We start from the raw sequence: 12,632 nt of genomic DNA, 5'->3' as shown, positions 1-12,632 counted from the left end.
CTTGCCGGCTTAATTGAGCCAATGGTGCTTTGCCAACTGGCGTCGGCAGCCAGTTTGGCTTCATAAAGCAGAACCCGATGGGCTGTGTGGCCTAGAGGCCTCAACCAGTGCTGACTGCCCAACTGGACTCTGGCACCCCCCTGAACTGGGCAACCCAGGAAACCAGCCCCAAGGCCAGGAGATGGAGGTGGGTGCCAGTCGTGTTGCTGGAGTTGGCCGCGTTTCTGGGCGAGGGTGGCAAGAAGGGTTAACCTTCCGAGCTAGGGAGGACTCCTTGCCCTTGCTCCCATGCCGCCGTGTCCTCGGGTGCCCCAGACACCCAGAGCAGCCAGGCAGAGGCTGGAGGGAGCTCAGGAGCTGGGCCCTGGGGGGGGGGTAGATTCCTGCAGCTCCCCAAAGGCTTCTGTCCTCGAGGCGGGAGAGGACTGGGATTCCCTGCCCGGCCACAAGGGCACCCCGCTTTCCAGCCAGGCTCGGCCCTTATCCCCGATGCCACGTCCCTTTCTGTTGTGGCCTACATCCCTGGCTCCAGCCCCCGGCCTCACAACACGGGCATCCACAGCTTGCCCCACGCTGACAGCCCCAGGCGGGCACCTTCTAGAGAGAGAATGCGAAGAAGCAAGTCCATCGTGTACAGAAAAAGTTTATTGGAAAGTTTTTGAGAATCTATTTGAAAGTACAGCTCAATGTTTCCAAACCAGATCAAGGGCAAGATGCTCCTCCCCAAGCCGAGCATATGGATGGCTGCTTCCCGGCTGGCTCTGCCCGACTGTGCCCACAGCAGCTCAGCCGCCCTCGGGAAGCCAGGCAGAGCCCAAGAGCCGCTCCGGGGGCCCGGTCCCTGGCACACTGGGGTGCGCCCCCCACCCCCGGCTCCTCCCCCACCGAGGAGCCCTGAGCAACCTGGCGACGGGGGAGGGCTGCTTATTGCCTGTGGGGGTGGGGTGGGGGGCAGCACTTGCACTAAGGATGCTCCACAGCATTTTCATGCAGGGGCCAAAGGGGCACAGGTCGGGGCAGTGTCTACAGAGGGGACGAGTCCAGAATAGGGAAGATGTTGCCTCACCCTCACACAGCCCTGGTGGCGCGGGGTCCAAGGTCCCATCTGGCCAATTCACAGACCAACAGTTCTCAGTGGCTAGGCCTGGACGGAACCAGGCCATCCTGCGTGGTCGGGGCTGCCTCGGACCGGCCCGGCCTCGAGGGCCAGGATGGGGCAGAGGTGAAATCTATCTGCGGGCAGCCCTGGGCCATCTGGCCCCACTAAGGTCACTTCTCACTTCCTAGGAGCATATGTCCTGCACAAAAGCCCGCGCCATCTGGGTGATCAGCTGGGCAGCAGCCCAGGCCAAAGTGGGGCGGCAGAACATGCAGGTCGGAGCGTTCCTGTCACACGGAGCCTGTGAGAGAGCAAATCTCTCCACAGGTAGCTGCTTCCTAGGACCCAACAACCCTAGGCCTTCACCCACCTTGGGGGCCCTGGAAGCCCAATATTCCCCATAAGGTGGGAGTGGAGGCTGTGAATGGGGACCACATGCCCCAGATAAGCCCGGCCTACTAACAAGCCCACATCTGGCCTTGGCTTCAGATCCCAGCAGCAAGGCTCTGAGCTGTAGGCTCACTCCCCCTTCCAGACGGATGGCTCAAGGGCTAGTTCTGGCCCCTGTGGTTGGCTTGAGAGATGGACAGGAGGGAGCGAGTCGTGATCACAAGGATCAGTGGCCACCAGTGGTAGCAGGAACGCCTCGGCCTTTTGGGGCACCCTCTCCCTGACCTGCCAGCCCCCAGGGGCTGGGACCTTGGGGCGTGGCACAGTACTAGGGAAAAGCCTTGCTTCTCAAGGGCAGAGGAAACGGGTGCCATTCCATTAGCACAAGGGCTGAGATGGCCATGGAGCTGGTGCGGCCTTAGGAAGAAAGCCCCCCAACTTCAGCCCCAATGCAGCAGTTCTGGGAAGTGGCCGGGGCTTCCTAGTCCACGGCTCTGCCCGGCCCTCTATTCTCAATGCATGTGATGGAGAGGAGGGGTCCCAGGCCGCTGCTGGCGTCTTAGGAGGACCCTGTGGGGCAGAGGAAAGACCCAGCCTTCCCAGGGCACAGCAGGCTTACAACAGCTCCCATCAGATGCATTTTTTTTAAAGTAATCTGCTTTCTTGTACATCAATAAATATTTACTGTTTGATGCTTATCTATAAGCACGGAGCAGCAACAGGAGCAGGAGAGGGGACAGAAAGAAGAGAATCTTGGGGGACAACTCCCAAGGGCCAAATCCTAACCAAAGAGGGTGCCAAGTGTCTATTTACAATCGTGGGTCAGGACAGGGGAGCCGGGGAAGCCTTGTGTAGCATCCTCAAAGAGTTTCTGCGACCTGGGAGACAGACTGCACCGGGCCAGAAAAGCTAATCGGGGACCGTGGTCAGCCCTTCCAGAGCAGAGAGCGGCCAGAGCCCGAGATCTCTTCTCCAGTGAGCCCTGCCGGACTGGCCGCTTCTTCTCTTGTTCCTGGGTTTACTGAGGGAGAGATGGGAGGGTGGGGTGTCCTCGGCCCTAGGGAGATGGAGCTGCGATACCAAGGGGAAAGGCCGCCCAGCTCAAGGTAGAGGGTCCCTAATTCTACGGGCAGAACTGGCCGGCAATGTGCAGAGAAGATGAGGTCTGGCTCCAGCAGCTGGCCCATCGGGGGGGTTGAGATCAGCTGCTCTGCTCCAGATTTTGGGGGAGAAGACGCTTGGGAGAAAGGACACTGAGAAACAGATCCCTGTGAGAGCTGGGGAAGCTCCCACTTTCACCAGCATAGGGCAGGTTACAACCTAGAACTTGTGGGACCCCTGGGTTTGATTGGGGAGAAGAGCCAAAAGGCAGGAATGGGGGAGTCCCTTCCTTCTGTTTTCCACCCCCTGGACCTGGATTGAAGCTGACTAAATAAGAGATGAGAGAGGTGGAATGGTCTCTGTCCTCAGGGGTGTCCAGGAAAGGGGCCGGTGCTGCTGCTGCTGGGGAGTGGGGAGACAACTCTACTGTAGGGTCTCTACAAAGGCATCAAACTCTTTGACGTTCTTCTCATGCACGGCCAGTTTTTCTGGAAGCGAGTCCTGAAAAGGAAAGAGCTAGCTCAGCGATGCTCACATCCTGGGGGGCGCACTGCAGACAGAGTTTTGGGTCAGGGCCTCTGGGGTCTGCCTGGTGGAGGCCAACACTGAAGTGCAACCCAGTCCTGGTGGTGTCAGGCTGAACACCCCCCCTCCCTATATTAGTGCTACAATATAATGGGGGCATGGAAGGAAAATGATGGTGAGGAGACTAGAGCAGACTGCCCACCCTAGAAGGAGCAGGGCCCTGGACTTCCCCAAGGGTATGGAGTTGAGAGCCCTGGAGACCATAGACAATCAAAAGGGTTGAAGTCCTGGATAACGGAACTATAAGGCAATGCAAAAGGAGCTGGGCCTCGTGGTTCCAGAGGAGCTGAACTCCTGTCCAGCTGGTCCCCATCTCCATGGAAGACCCGACATGAAGTGGGCTCAGACATGAGTGGATTCCCAAGCAGAACCGAGGACTGAACGTGCCCCCTAGACCCTGCCCCTGCCCTCTCTGGACCTCAGGCAAGGCCTCCATCATCACAGGTGCCTGCTGAGGAGCAGCCCATCCAAGACTAAGGACCAGCAGGGGAAGCTCCAATTCTTGGGCCAAGGGGTAATTCAAGTTGTTGTCCAACTGCCAGAGAGCATTCCCCATCACGACCCGGGTGCAGAACCAGGACATGGGGCCCTTCAGCTGCCCCCTCTCCCAGGGAAGGCTCAGGCTACACCTTCATGAGGGGATCCCTTTAGTCAGTCTCTGAATGTAAACAGCTAAATGCAGGGAGCAACATCTGGGGGGAATAGAGGAACATAAGCGTGTAGACCTAAGAGACCCTGAGAGAGTTCCAGGGCAAGTGGGTGACGGGCTCAACAGAGGCTAAGTCTGGAAACACAAGACTGGTCCAGAAGGGCTACTGTCTCTGCCTCTGTAACAGTTCCTGGGGGCAGATCTCCTGCGGACGGTCTGTCAGCATGACCCCCACGGGTGGGGGCACCCCCCAGCAGGAGGAAGGCAGTCTGTGGCCTTTCCAAGCTCTGTGCCAGTTCTGTCCAATAGACAATGCAACTGACCTTCCATGTGCCACCCAACCAACCACCCATGGCCTGTGAGGGTGGCGCTCACAGACAGACTCTTGAGACTTGCCCATCCCTAGCCTTCTGACTCTTGGGAACCAGGGAGGAGGGGGGGTGTTTTCCTACCAGGTCTTCGGCCATGGACTGAGCCCCGATGTCAATGGAGAGGCTGCTCAGCTGAGGGGGATTCTGAAACTCCCGGTAGAAGGTCCCTAAATCCATGGGCAGAATGTCATCTTTGGAGAAGGCCGGCTTCTTTCAAAACAAAAAAAAAAGCAAGGGTCAGTGGAAAACAGGGATCAAAGGCGATCAAATCCCTTTTGTCACTCACCTTGAGCTCATGCCCTGGAAGCTGGGCTTGCTTTCTAAAGAGACTTCTATTTTTTAGCACTAGCAGCATCAGCATGATCTGAATTGAGGCTAAGATCTGCTTCTATGTTCTCACAGCCACTCTGGGGAGTCAAGATAGGAGGGGCTCCTCCCCAGCACAACCCAGGCCAGCCCCTGTGTATTCTGGTTGTGCCATCCCCACCGAGCTCAAAGGCTCCCACTGGAGGACCAGTCTTACGCCTGGCCACTGGAGGCTGGAGTGGAGAAGATCTTCTGGTCCTAACAAACTCCCTTGCCATCCAGAGTGTCCCTGCCCATGAATATGAGGTGCCTTGAAGCAGCGGGAGATGGCATCCACTTACAAAGTCAACCATGACGAAGTCATCCTGTGCATTTCCACTGCTGCCGCCACTGGACCCATCGGAGTGTAAGCTGCCTTGGAGAGGAGACTCTGTGTTTGGGGAGTCTGGAGGATTCACCTGCTCGTGGAACCACCAAGATCTTGTCTGAGTCCCCAGCCCACGAGAAGGTAGCCCAACCCAGGGGGAAGCTTTGGGGGGGGGGGGGCAAGACCAGAGGAAGGAGACTCCGGGTGCCCCAAGTCTTCTCAGTGGGGAGCTCACCATGGGATCATTCTCCTCGAGCTCAAAGTTCTTGGGAGCAAACATGGCGAAGGGGATGTCCAAATTGGTCATTGTTACCTGGAAAAGGTCCAAGAAGAAAGCCTCAGAGCCAGTTTCCACCTGCCATTCGTAGGCTCTTGGGAGCCCACCCACTGACCCCTCCTCCATTCCCTCCACAAAGCCATGGGCCTGAACTGGGGAAAGCTTGCCAGGAGCAGAGGGGCCAGATCGGTGGGGCAGTCCTTCTCTCATGCCCCATCTTAGACTCTGTCAGATCCCAGCTAGACTGTTCCGTCTCCAAGAGCTGAACAGTGTCCTGGACAGAGGACGCCTGAGGTCTGTGCCCTGTCAAGGATGGGAGTCTGGGCTCCCCAGGACCCACAGAGAGATCCAAGGAGATCTCCACAGGAGTAAGAAAGAAGGGTGCTCCAAAGCTGACTGGGGAGGCGTGTGCCTCTGGGCCATGGGCTAAGCTTGCTAGCTTTGGGAGAGGCCCCCCAAGATGCAGGACTGGAGGAATCACCTGATCCATCGAGTTGTTGACAAGTGCTCCCACTTTCCGAACCAAGATGGCCTCCAGGACGTCATGGGGGGAGCCCCGGCCTTCGCTGCTGTTGGACACAGTTTCAGTGTCTTCACTGGGGAAGGGAGATAAAATTGGTTGCTGCATGATGTGGTACAGGCCAGACTTGCTGGGCAAACACCTGCGCAAGCAGGGCAGAGGTGGCACACAGGCTGGGAACTCCCTCGCCCTCACCGTATCCTGGACAGGACCTAGTATTTCTTATATGCAGCCAAGTCCATTTTGAGGTGGGTTTTCTCCACTCTTTCCCATGCCCTGTGTATAATTAGCCATGTGGGGGGGGTTTCCTGGTACTGCATGCTGTCCAATGACAGTCCTCATGAAAACAGCCAGGTCCTGGATCTGCCTCCTCAGAAGGCCACGCTTATGAACAATCCAGGTTAAGACCCCCCCCTCCCCCATGTCAGGTTTTTCAGGAGCTGAAGGCAGTTGGACACCAAGAAAAGCAATTGAGGGTAAGCGGAGGCTACTGGGGACAGCCTGCCTCAGTGAATGGGCTTGACCAGAGAGGAGTGTTTCTGTGTGTGGCAAATCCATTCTTGACTTCTCAGGGGACGAGGACCAGCTGGGCCCCTGGCTAGAGAACGGCTGCCTCCCCCAGGACCCCCTCAGTGGGGTCTGGGAGCTGTTCAGGAGCCCCTTTGGGGAGTATTAAGTGAAAGACAGAGCTCCTGATGGCTGAGCTCAAGGTGGGGGGTCTGGGCCTTCCCAATGAAGCTTGGGGCTCTGCTACAGCGAGCTCACCTGCTGGAAGGAGTGACAATGTAGTGGGCACCATCAGAAGGGGTGCAGGTTGTCATCTTCTCGTGGTCAGCCTGGGTGCCGTGGGCAGGCTGGCTGGGAGCAGGCGGCACCCCGCCTTCCTTCCCTGGAACCATTAACTCCAGGGAGAACAAAGAAAGATTCAATGAGTGATTCTGGCAGGACAGACAGGAGGGCAGCCACGCAGCCTACTCTCCTGGCATCTGGCTTCAAGCCATGCCCCTCCTGCTGTTGCCATCCTGAGGGGAGGAGCCTCCAGGTCGGCTTCTGGACCAGCGTAGCTGGAAATAAAGAGGCCAATGACGCCAGAGCCACACACCAGGGAGAAGCATTTCCCCCCTTCAGACTCCTCTCCCTCTGGCCCAAGGATATCTGGTCTCCCTTAGGGAGTAAATGTGGAGGACCCCCCCCCCCCATGGCCACAGGGTAAGAAGGTCCTTCCTTCCATCCTTCCTCCCTGACATCAGGGATACCTGGTGAGGGTGGGCAACGCTGGAGCCAGCAGCCAAGACCACTGGATGGGTCGGCTCAGCTGATCCAACTCCCAGAGCAGCAGGTTGATAGGAAAGGCGAGAACTGGCGAGCTGAGCAAGAGAAAGAGAGAAGGAGACGGAGGAGGAGGAAACGGGGGCAAGTCCAACAGGGTGAGCAGTCAGAAGGCCCCACAAAGAAGGCCAGGATGCTCAGAATCCCAGCCCACCCTGGGGGGAGGGTTGCAAGAGGGGCAGGAGGTAAAGACTCCACAGATTTGGACAAAGTGGGGTGGGAGGGCAGGTGAACCCAATCCTTTTCAGCAGGAACCTTCTTTCTCAGGGTGTATGGAAAGGCTTTGGTTTGTCTTTTTCAAAGGAAAGCTCACTAGCCTTGAATTGTTTATTTGGAAAAAGCTATAAATAGGCCCCTGTACTGGCCCATCTATGGAAGGGGGAGGAGGGGCAAAAGCAAGGTCTTGACAAGGTCCTGGTTACATCCCTTTACAACCAAACCGCCCAGAGCAGAATAACAATCCCATAAATCCCAAAGAACATCTGGGAATATTAGACGGTAGGGAATAATTTGTACCTTTTTTTTTAAAGGTACCATCTGATAACTCCCTCTCTTCCCATTATGGACTCACTTGGTGGGAAAAGGCCAGTCCTGCCATGGGGACCCTCAGGGTATCCGTCACCACCGGAGTCGGGGTCTGAAAATGTGCCTTACTAACAGTGAACACACACTGGACACAGACACAGAGGAAGCAAGAGAGGAAGAGAGAAAAAAGAAAAGGCCTTGAGAACAAAGTGGAAAAGAGGTAAAGGAGCCAAGCCCTGGGAAGGAACAGCTCAAACCTGAGACGGAGAGAAGGCCCGTCGCACCACATCACGGCCAGGATGGCCATGGCTGTGACCCTGAGCTGATACGTCTAAGGGCAGAGGATTCAGAGCTGCTGCATCCTCAGACAAGAAGTGGGGCAGCCCTTCCCTGGGTCCACGGAGTAAAATGAACAGGAGGGGACTGCCTGAGGGACCTGAGTACAGTAAGGTTTTGGGCACCTGCTCTTGGACCCCGAAGAGGGAGTTTTGCTTTTGACTGATCAAACTCTGGGAATGAGTCAAGATCCCCTTCCTTTCATCAAAAGAAGAGTAAGGGCATGGGAGGAGCTGCCTCTGAACACCAGAGTTCACTCCTGGGACTTCCAACTAGAGGCCCCCATGCTACATGGCTCATTGCCACGCATTCCAGATGTGTCTTGGGGTCCCTGAATGGACACGAGTTAGGCTGATTTCAAAGCCCCTAATCCCTGTGCCCTCTCTGCAGCCTCTGACCCTGCTGTGCTCCCTTTCCCAGTTCTCCCCCCGGCTCCTTTTCTGGGTCCTCTTCCAGATCATACCTTCTGATCCAGGGGGTCCCATAGGGGCCTCTTTTCTCTCCCTCTATAGCACCTCAAACTCTGCTGACCTCCAGTCTCCCAACTCCAATCACTTTTCAGACATCTCAAACTGGATGTCCAGTGGACACCTGAAACTCAACCTGTCCTAAAACAGAATATTATCTTTCTCCATAAATCCTGCCTAACATCTTCTGAATTCCTCTAGAGGACCCCAGAATCACAACCTAGGAGCCCCCCTGCCCTCCTCCCTCCCCCATGTCTACACTGTCCCTGAGGCCTTTCAGCTTCCCCTGGGCACCATCTCTCCAATGTGCCCCCTCTCTCCTCTGATAAGGTCCCTGCCTGGCTGTGGGCCTTCAGCCCCTCAGGCCTGGGCTACAGAGAGCCCCCAGTTTGTCCCCAGGCCAATCCACCCCTCATTCAGCTCCAAAGAATGATTTTCCTATCCTGTCACTCCCCTATTAAATAAACTGCAGCAGCTCCTTATTGCCTCTAGGATCAAATGGAAAATGCTCCCCCCCCAGGCCTTCCAAGCCTCCTGTCTCTGCACACCTTCCTCCCCTACAGGGGCGTTGGGCTCCTGGGCCTGGAACACTGACCACCACTCCTCTGGCTTCACCACCACCCCTGTGAATCCCAGTGAATTCTCTCTGCTCACTTATCCTGGGAAGAGCTTGCTCTGTACAGGTGGGCTTGCAGTCCCGTCCCCCCCGAGTGTGTGGGGGCAGGGCTGATTTCCTGGTGCCAGGGACTGCATAGCGGCGGGCCCAAAATACATGAACATCAGCTAACTGAAGAACTCCAACAAAGGGAAGGGATCAAGATTCTTCTTGATTCAGCTTTGAAATGAAGCACCTCAATGAGCGAGTTCAGGCTCCTGGGCAGTGTCCATAGCCCTGCCCGCTCCTCTGCGGCCCTCTGGCCCAACCTTCTGGGATTGGCCCACCCAACGTCAACGCCCTCTTCTACAATGGAGGGACGGCCAGGGCTCCAGGCTGGCTTTTCAAAACTGGGCCCCACTCCTGCCGAGTGGTTTAAAATGCTTTACTGCTGAGCCAGATCCACAGCCTCTCCACGTTAAACAGCCGCTCCAAAGGCATCCCTTTCACTGATGACTCTCTACAATGCTGGGCCACCTAGTGTAAACCTCCTGGAATCAGGGGTGGGGGACAAGACTCAGGAAAGACTGTCTGGTGGATCATGGAAGATCATTCCTCAAAGACAGAATGGTGCATGATGCAGCTTGGTACCCAAGCCCTGGCTAGAAAAGGCACGTTCCTGAGCAAGACTGCTGAAAACATGCCCCCCCCGCCAAGGTTGGAGAATGAGTGCTGGCTCTGGGGAGCCCGCCTTAGTTGCCTTGGCCTCAGATGCTACCGGTTAAGAAGGTCCCCATACAATGCAGATGGGCAGCCCAGGCCCTGAGCCTGCTCCTGTCCCTAGGCATTTGTCTCCAGGTGAGCGGTAATCCAAACTTTCAGGAGACTGGCCCTCCTTGGACTAGCTTTGGAACCCAAGTGTGAGCCTGACCTTCCCTAACATCTGAGGCCCAGGGGATGTGCAGGGAATCTTTGTGCTTCACCCTGAAGTTGCAGGTGGTGTGTGAACCCCGTCACTGACCAATGACGGCTGGGAACTGGTTCAACCCTTAGCCCCCCGCCCCAGCTCTGCCACCTGATCAAAACCCTCTCCTTTCCTCCTACCTGGGATGGGGGAGAGGTTGAGAAAGAGGTGGTGCACACTTCCTGAGAGTCCTCCACAGATGGGTACGCTACCCCAGCATCCTCCCCAGTTGTCCTACAGGGAGAGAAGAGACCGTTTTTGAGCAGCAGAGGAAGACAGCCTCAGAAAGAACCAAAATAGGGTTCATGGAATGGAAGGAAGGAAAGGTAAAGATTCAGTATCAAAAAGAGAAAGACAAATGTTCAGACATGTCTCCTTGTCAGAGTGTGTCTCAGGCTATCAAAAGAGGCTGGTGAAATAATGTGAAAGACCACCCGTCATGGCAAAGGGAGGAAGAAGATTACAGTTCAGAGAGGCCCCCTTGGCTCTAAGCAGCCTCCTCACCCTACTTTTCCCAGAGGAAAGGTCTCTCCCCATCCCTCATCAGTGCCAACAAGGCCCTGGGGCAGGGCAGGACATCGTCATCTGTGTGAGTTGTCACTGCGACATACAGGAAGCAGCCTCCCGTAGCCAGAGTCACTCTCTGAGTAAGAGATCCAGCAGGCAGCGGCGCCTTGTCCAACTCCTAACAAACTTTTCCAGGTGGAACCTCTCTATCCCCTCGCAGAACTAGCACGTGCCAGTCAAGCCCCTCAATGCCACTATCTGATCAAGGAAATTGCTAACCAGGAGTCACAGAGTCCCTTGCTGCTCAGACAGTCCAAGCCACAGCTAGGCCCAGATGTCCTGACACCAAAGTATCCTGAGAGTCAAGCCTGTCTGGGGAGGGTCTTTCCCCATAGTCCTGCTCATCCACGGGGCCACAGGCAGGGCCTTGCATGCCGGTGGCTTTGAGTGGCCTCTCGTTTCCTCACCTGTAGTTGCAGGGGTGCATGGGCGAGGAGCTGGGGTAGGGGCGGTCCACAAAGTGATCAATGACAATCCCCATGATAGGTGGGGTCCTCTCAAACTGCCTGCAAGGCAACAAGCAGATTGTTTGATATTAGCCCTTTTCCTGGCCCCTCCCCAGGCATCTGCTAGTAGGGCCCACAAGGATCTTAAGCCTGGCAACGTTACAAATCCTCCCCCAAACTGGAGCTTCTGGACCAACAAGCTCTGGGCAGAGCTACTCCACTTGGGGCTTCTCTCTCTCTCTCCTTTGAAGATGCTAAGCTTCCTATGGGAATGTATTACCCAGGAAGGACTGCCGGTGTGGAGGCTTAGTTCTCAATGCTCAAGAAAAGAGAAGATGCTCCTGCTCACCTGGTGGACATGAAGGCCAGGTTAATTCTGTAGGCACAGGACAGTGTAATGGTGCCCACTGGGGTGCCTACTGTGCCAACCCGGACTGTCTGGAAACCTAAAAGAGAAGCAAAGTCTTTTGAGCAGAGATGAACTGCTACTTCCATTAGGCTCTTGAAGTGCTGGCATTCTCTCAATCAGAGATACAAACAGACCCCCCCCCATTCTTGTAAACAGGCAACAACAAATAGGCAAGGACAAGGAAAGTTCCATGTTGAAAGGACTCTGGCTTTAAGGAAGAATGCTGGGTCCAGGCTGAGAAGTCTTTTTTTTTTTAAGGTTTTTTTTTTTTTGCAAGGCAATGGGGTTAAGTGGCTTGTCCAAGGTAATTAGTAAGTGTCTGAGACTGGATTTGAACTCAGGTCCTCCTGACTCCAAGGCTGGTGTTCTATCCACTGCACTACTAGCCGCCCCTAAGCTGAGAAGTCTTAAGGAATATTCTGTGCCCATGTCCACATAGTATTCTGTGTCCCAGATGGGAAGGGTGGGTGCACGTTCAGGAGTCATCCCTACTGAGGGGAGGCCCCCTCCCCCCTGCTTCCCCCAGTGAAAGGGCTGGGCAGACAGAACATTACCTTCTCCTAAGCCGTTCAACTGGACTTCTCCAAAGTAGATCCTGTGGGAAGAAGACAAGCGCATGAATGTGGATTTATTTTCAGTTTGCAATAAGTAAAAGAGCGAGTTTAAAGTTGGTCTGCTCAGCCTCTGAAAGCCGTCTTGAGGGTCAGTCAAACCTAGTCTTTTTTAAAAAATTACTTATTTAAGGCAATGGGGTTAAGTAACTTATCCAAGGTCACACAACTTGGCAATCATTAAGTGTCTGAGGCTAGATTTGAACTCAGGTCCTCCTGACTCCAGATGCTCTATACATTGCATCACCTAGTCACCCCGGGTACTTCTGTTCTTAGTGACCCAAGAGCAGCCTGCCATCAAGACCACGCTGCTGTGCTGGGGCCTCTCCCGGGCTGACCACCCATCCACCCTGTATCTGCCTTGCACACCCATCCTTGTGGCTCCTTGTGTCACCTTTCTTAATACCCCCGAACTCAGTCCAGTGGTTGATGCCAACTCATCTAATTCTTAGTCATGAAACAATTGCAACTCTGAAGAAAGGTCAAGAACGCACGGAGACTCCTCCTTTCTCAAGCATCTACTTGCTGCCCACAGAACTGAAAACACTTGGGCCTCTTGATATTTAAGATTCTCCCCTAAGAAATTAGCTTGAATTGTCAAGAGACACCTTATGCATTGGGCCCCCTTTAAAAACAAGACAAGCACACAATTAGGAAACTATTATTTTCTAACCCAATGAAATTTCTGATCTGGAAGAATTAGTTGAACTTTCAGCTT

At 55.1% G+C, this 12,632-nt stretch overlaps 1 protein-coding gene across 3 annotated transcripts in view; it reads right to left on the bottom strand.

The window, feature by feature from the left end:
- Window positions 1-633: 633 nt before the first annotated feature.
- ATG13 (autophagy related 13) overlaps window positions 634-12,632 on the bottom strand; it is a 33,005-nt gene continuing 21,006 nt past the window's right edge. The window contains exons 7-18 of one of the 3 annotated variants that reach the window (XM_074230553.1): window positions 11,858-11,898; window positions 11,244-11,340; window positions 10,856-10,954; window positions 10,022-10,115; window positions 7,566-7,664; window positions 6,922-7,032; window positions 6,431-6,567; window positions 5,627-5,741; window positions 5,104-5,181; window positions 4,843-4,959; window positions 4,277-4,405; window positions 634-3,091 (exon numbers count right to left, since the gene is read on the bottom strand). In XM_074230553.1, coding sequence (XP_074086654.1) covers window positions 3,014-3,091; window positions 4,277-4,405; window positions 4,843-4,959; window positions 5,104-5,181; window positions 5,627-5,741; window positions 6,431-6,567; window positions 6,922-7,032; window positions 7,566-7,664; window positions 10,022-10,115; window positions 10,856-10,954; window positions 11,244-11,340; window positions 11,858-11,898 — 1,195 coding nt within the window. In that variant the 3' untranslated portion in view covers window positions 634-3,013. The remainder of the gene's footprint in view (window positions 3,092-4,276; window positions 4,406-4,842; window positions 4,960-5,103; window positions 5,182-5,626; window positions 5,742-6,430; window positions 6,568-6,921; window positions 7,033-7,565; window positions 7,665-10,021; window positions 10,116-10,855; window positions 10,955-11,243; window positions 11,341-11,857; window positions 11,899-12,632) is intronic. The other 2 variants (XM_074230554.1, XM_074230555.1) reach the window with 2 other exon arrangements.

The sequence above is a fragment of the Macrotis lagotis genome, chromosome 3 (assembly GCF_037893015.1).
Source record: "Macrotis lagotis isolate mMagLag1 chromosome 3, bilby.v1.9.chrom.fasta, whole genome shotgun sequence".
Lineage (NCBI taxonomy): Eukaryota > Metazoa > Chordata > Mammalia > Peramelemorphia > Peramelidae > Macrotis > Macrotis lagotis.
Note: the sequence above shows the minus strand (reverse complement) of the source record. Positions and strands in the feature narration are given on the sequence as shown.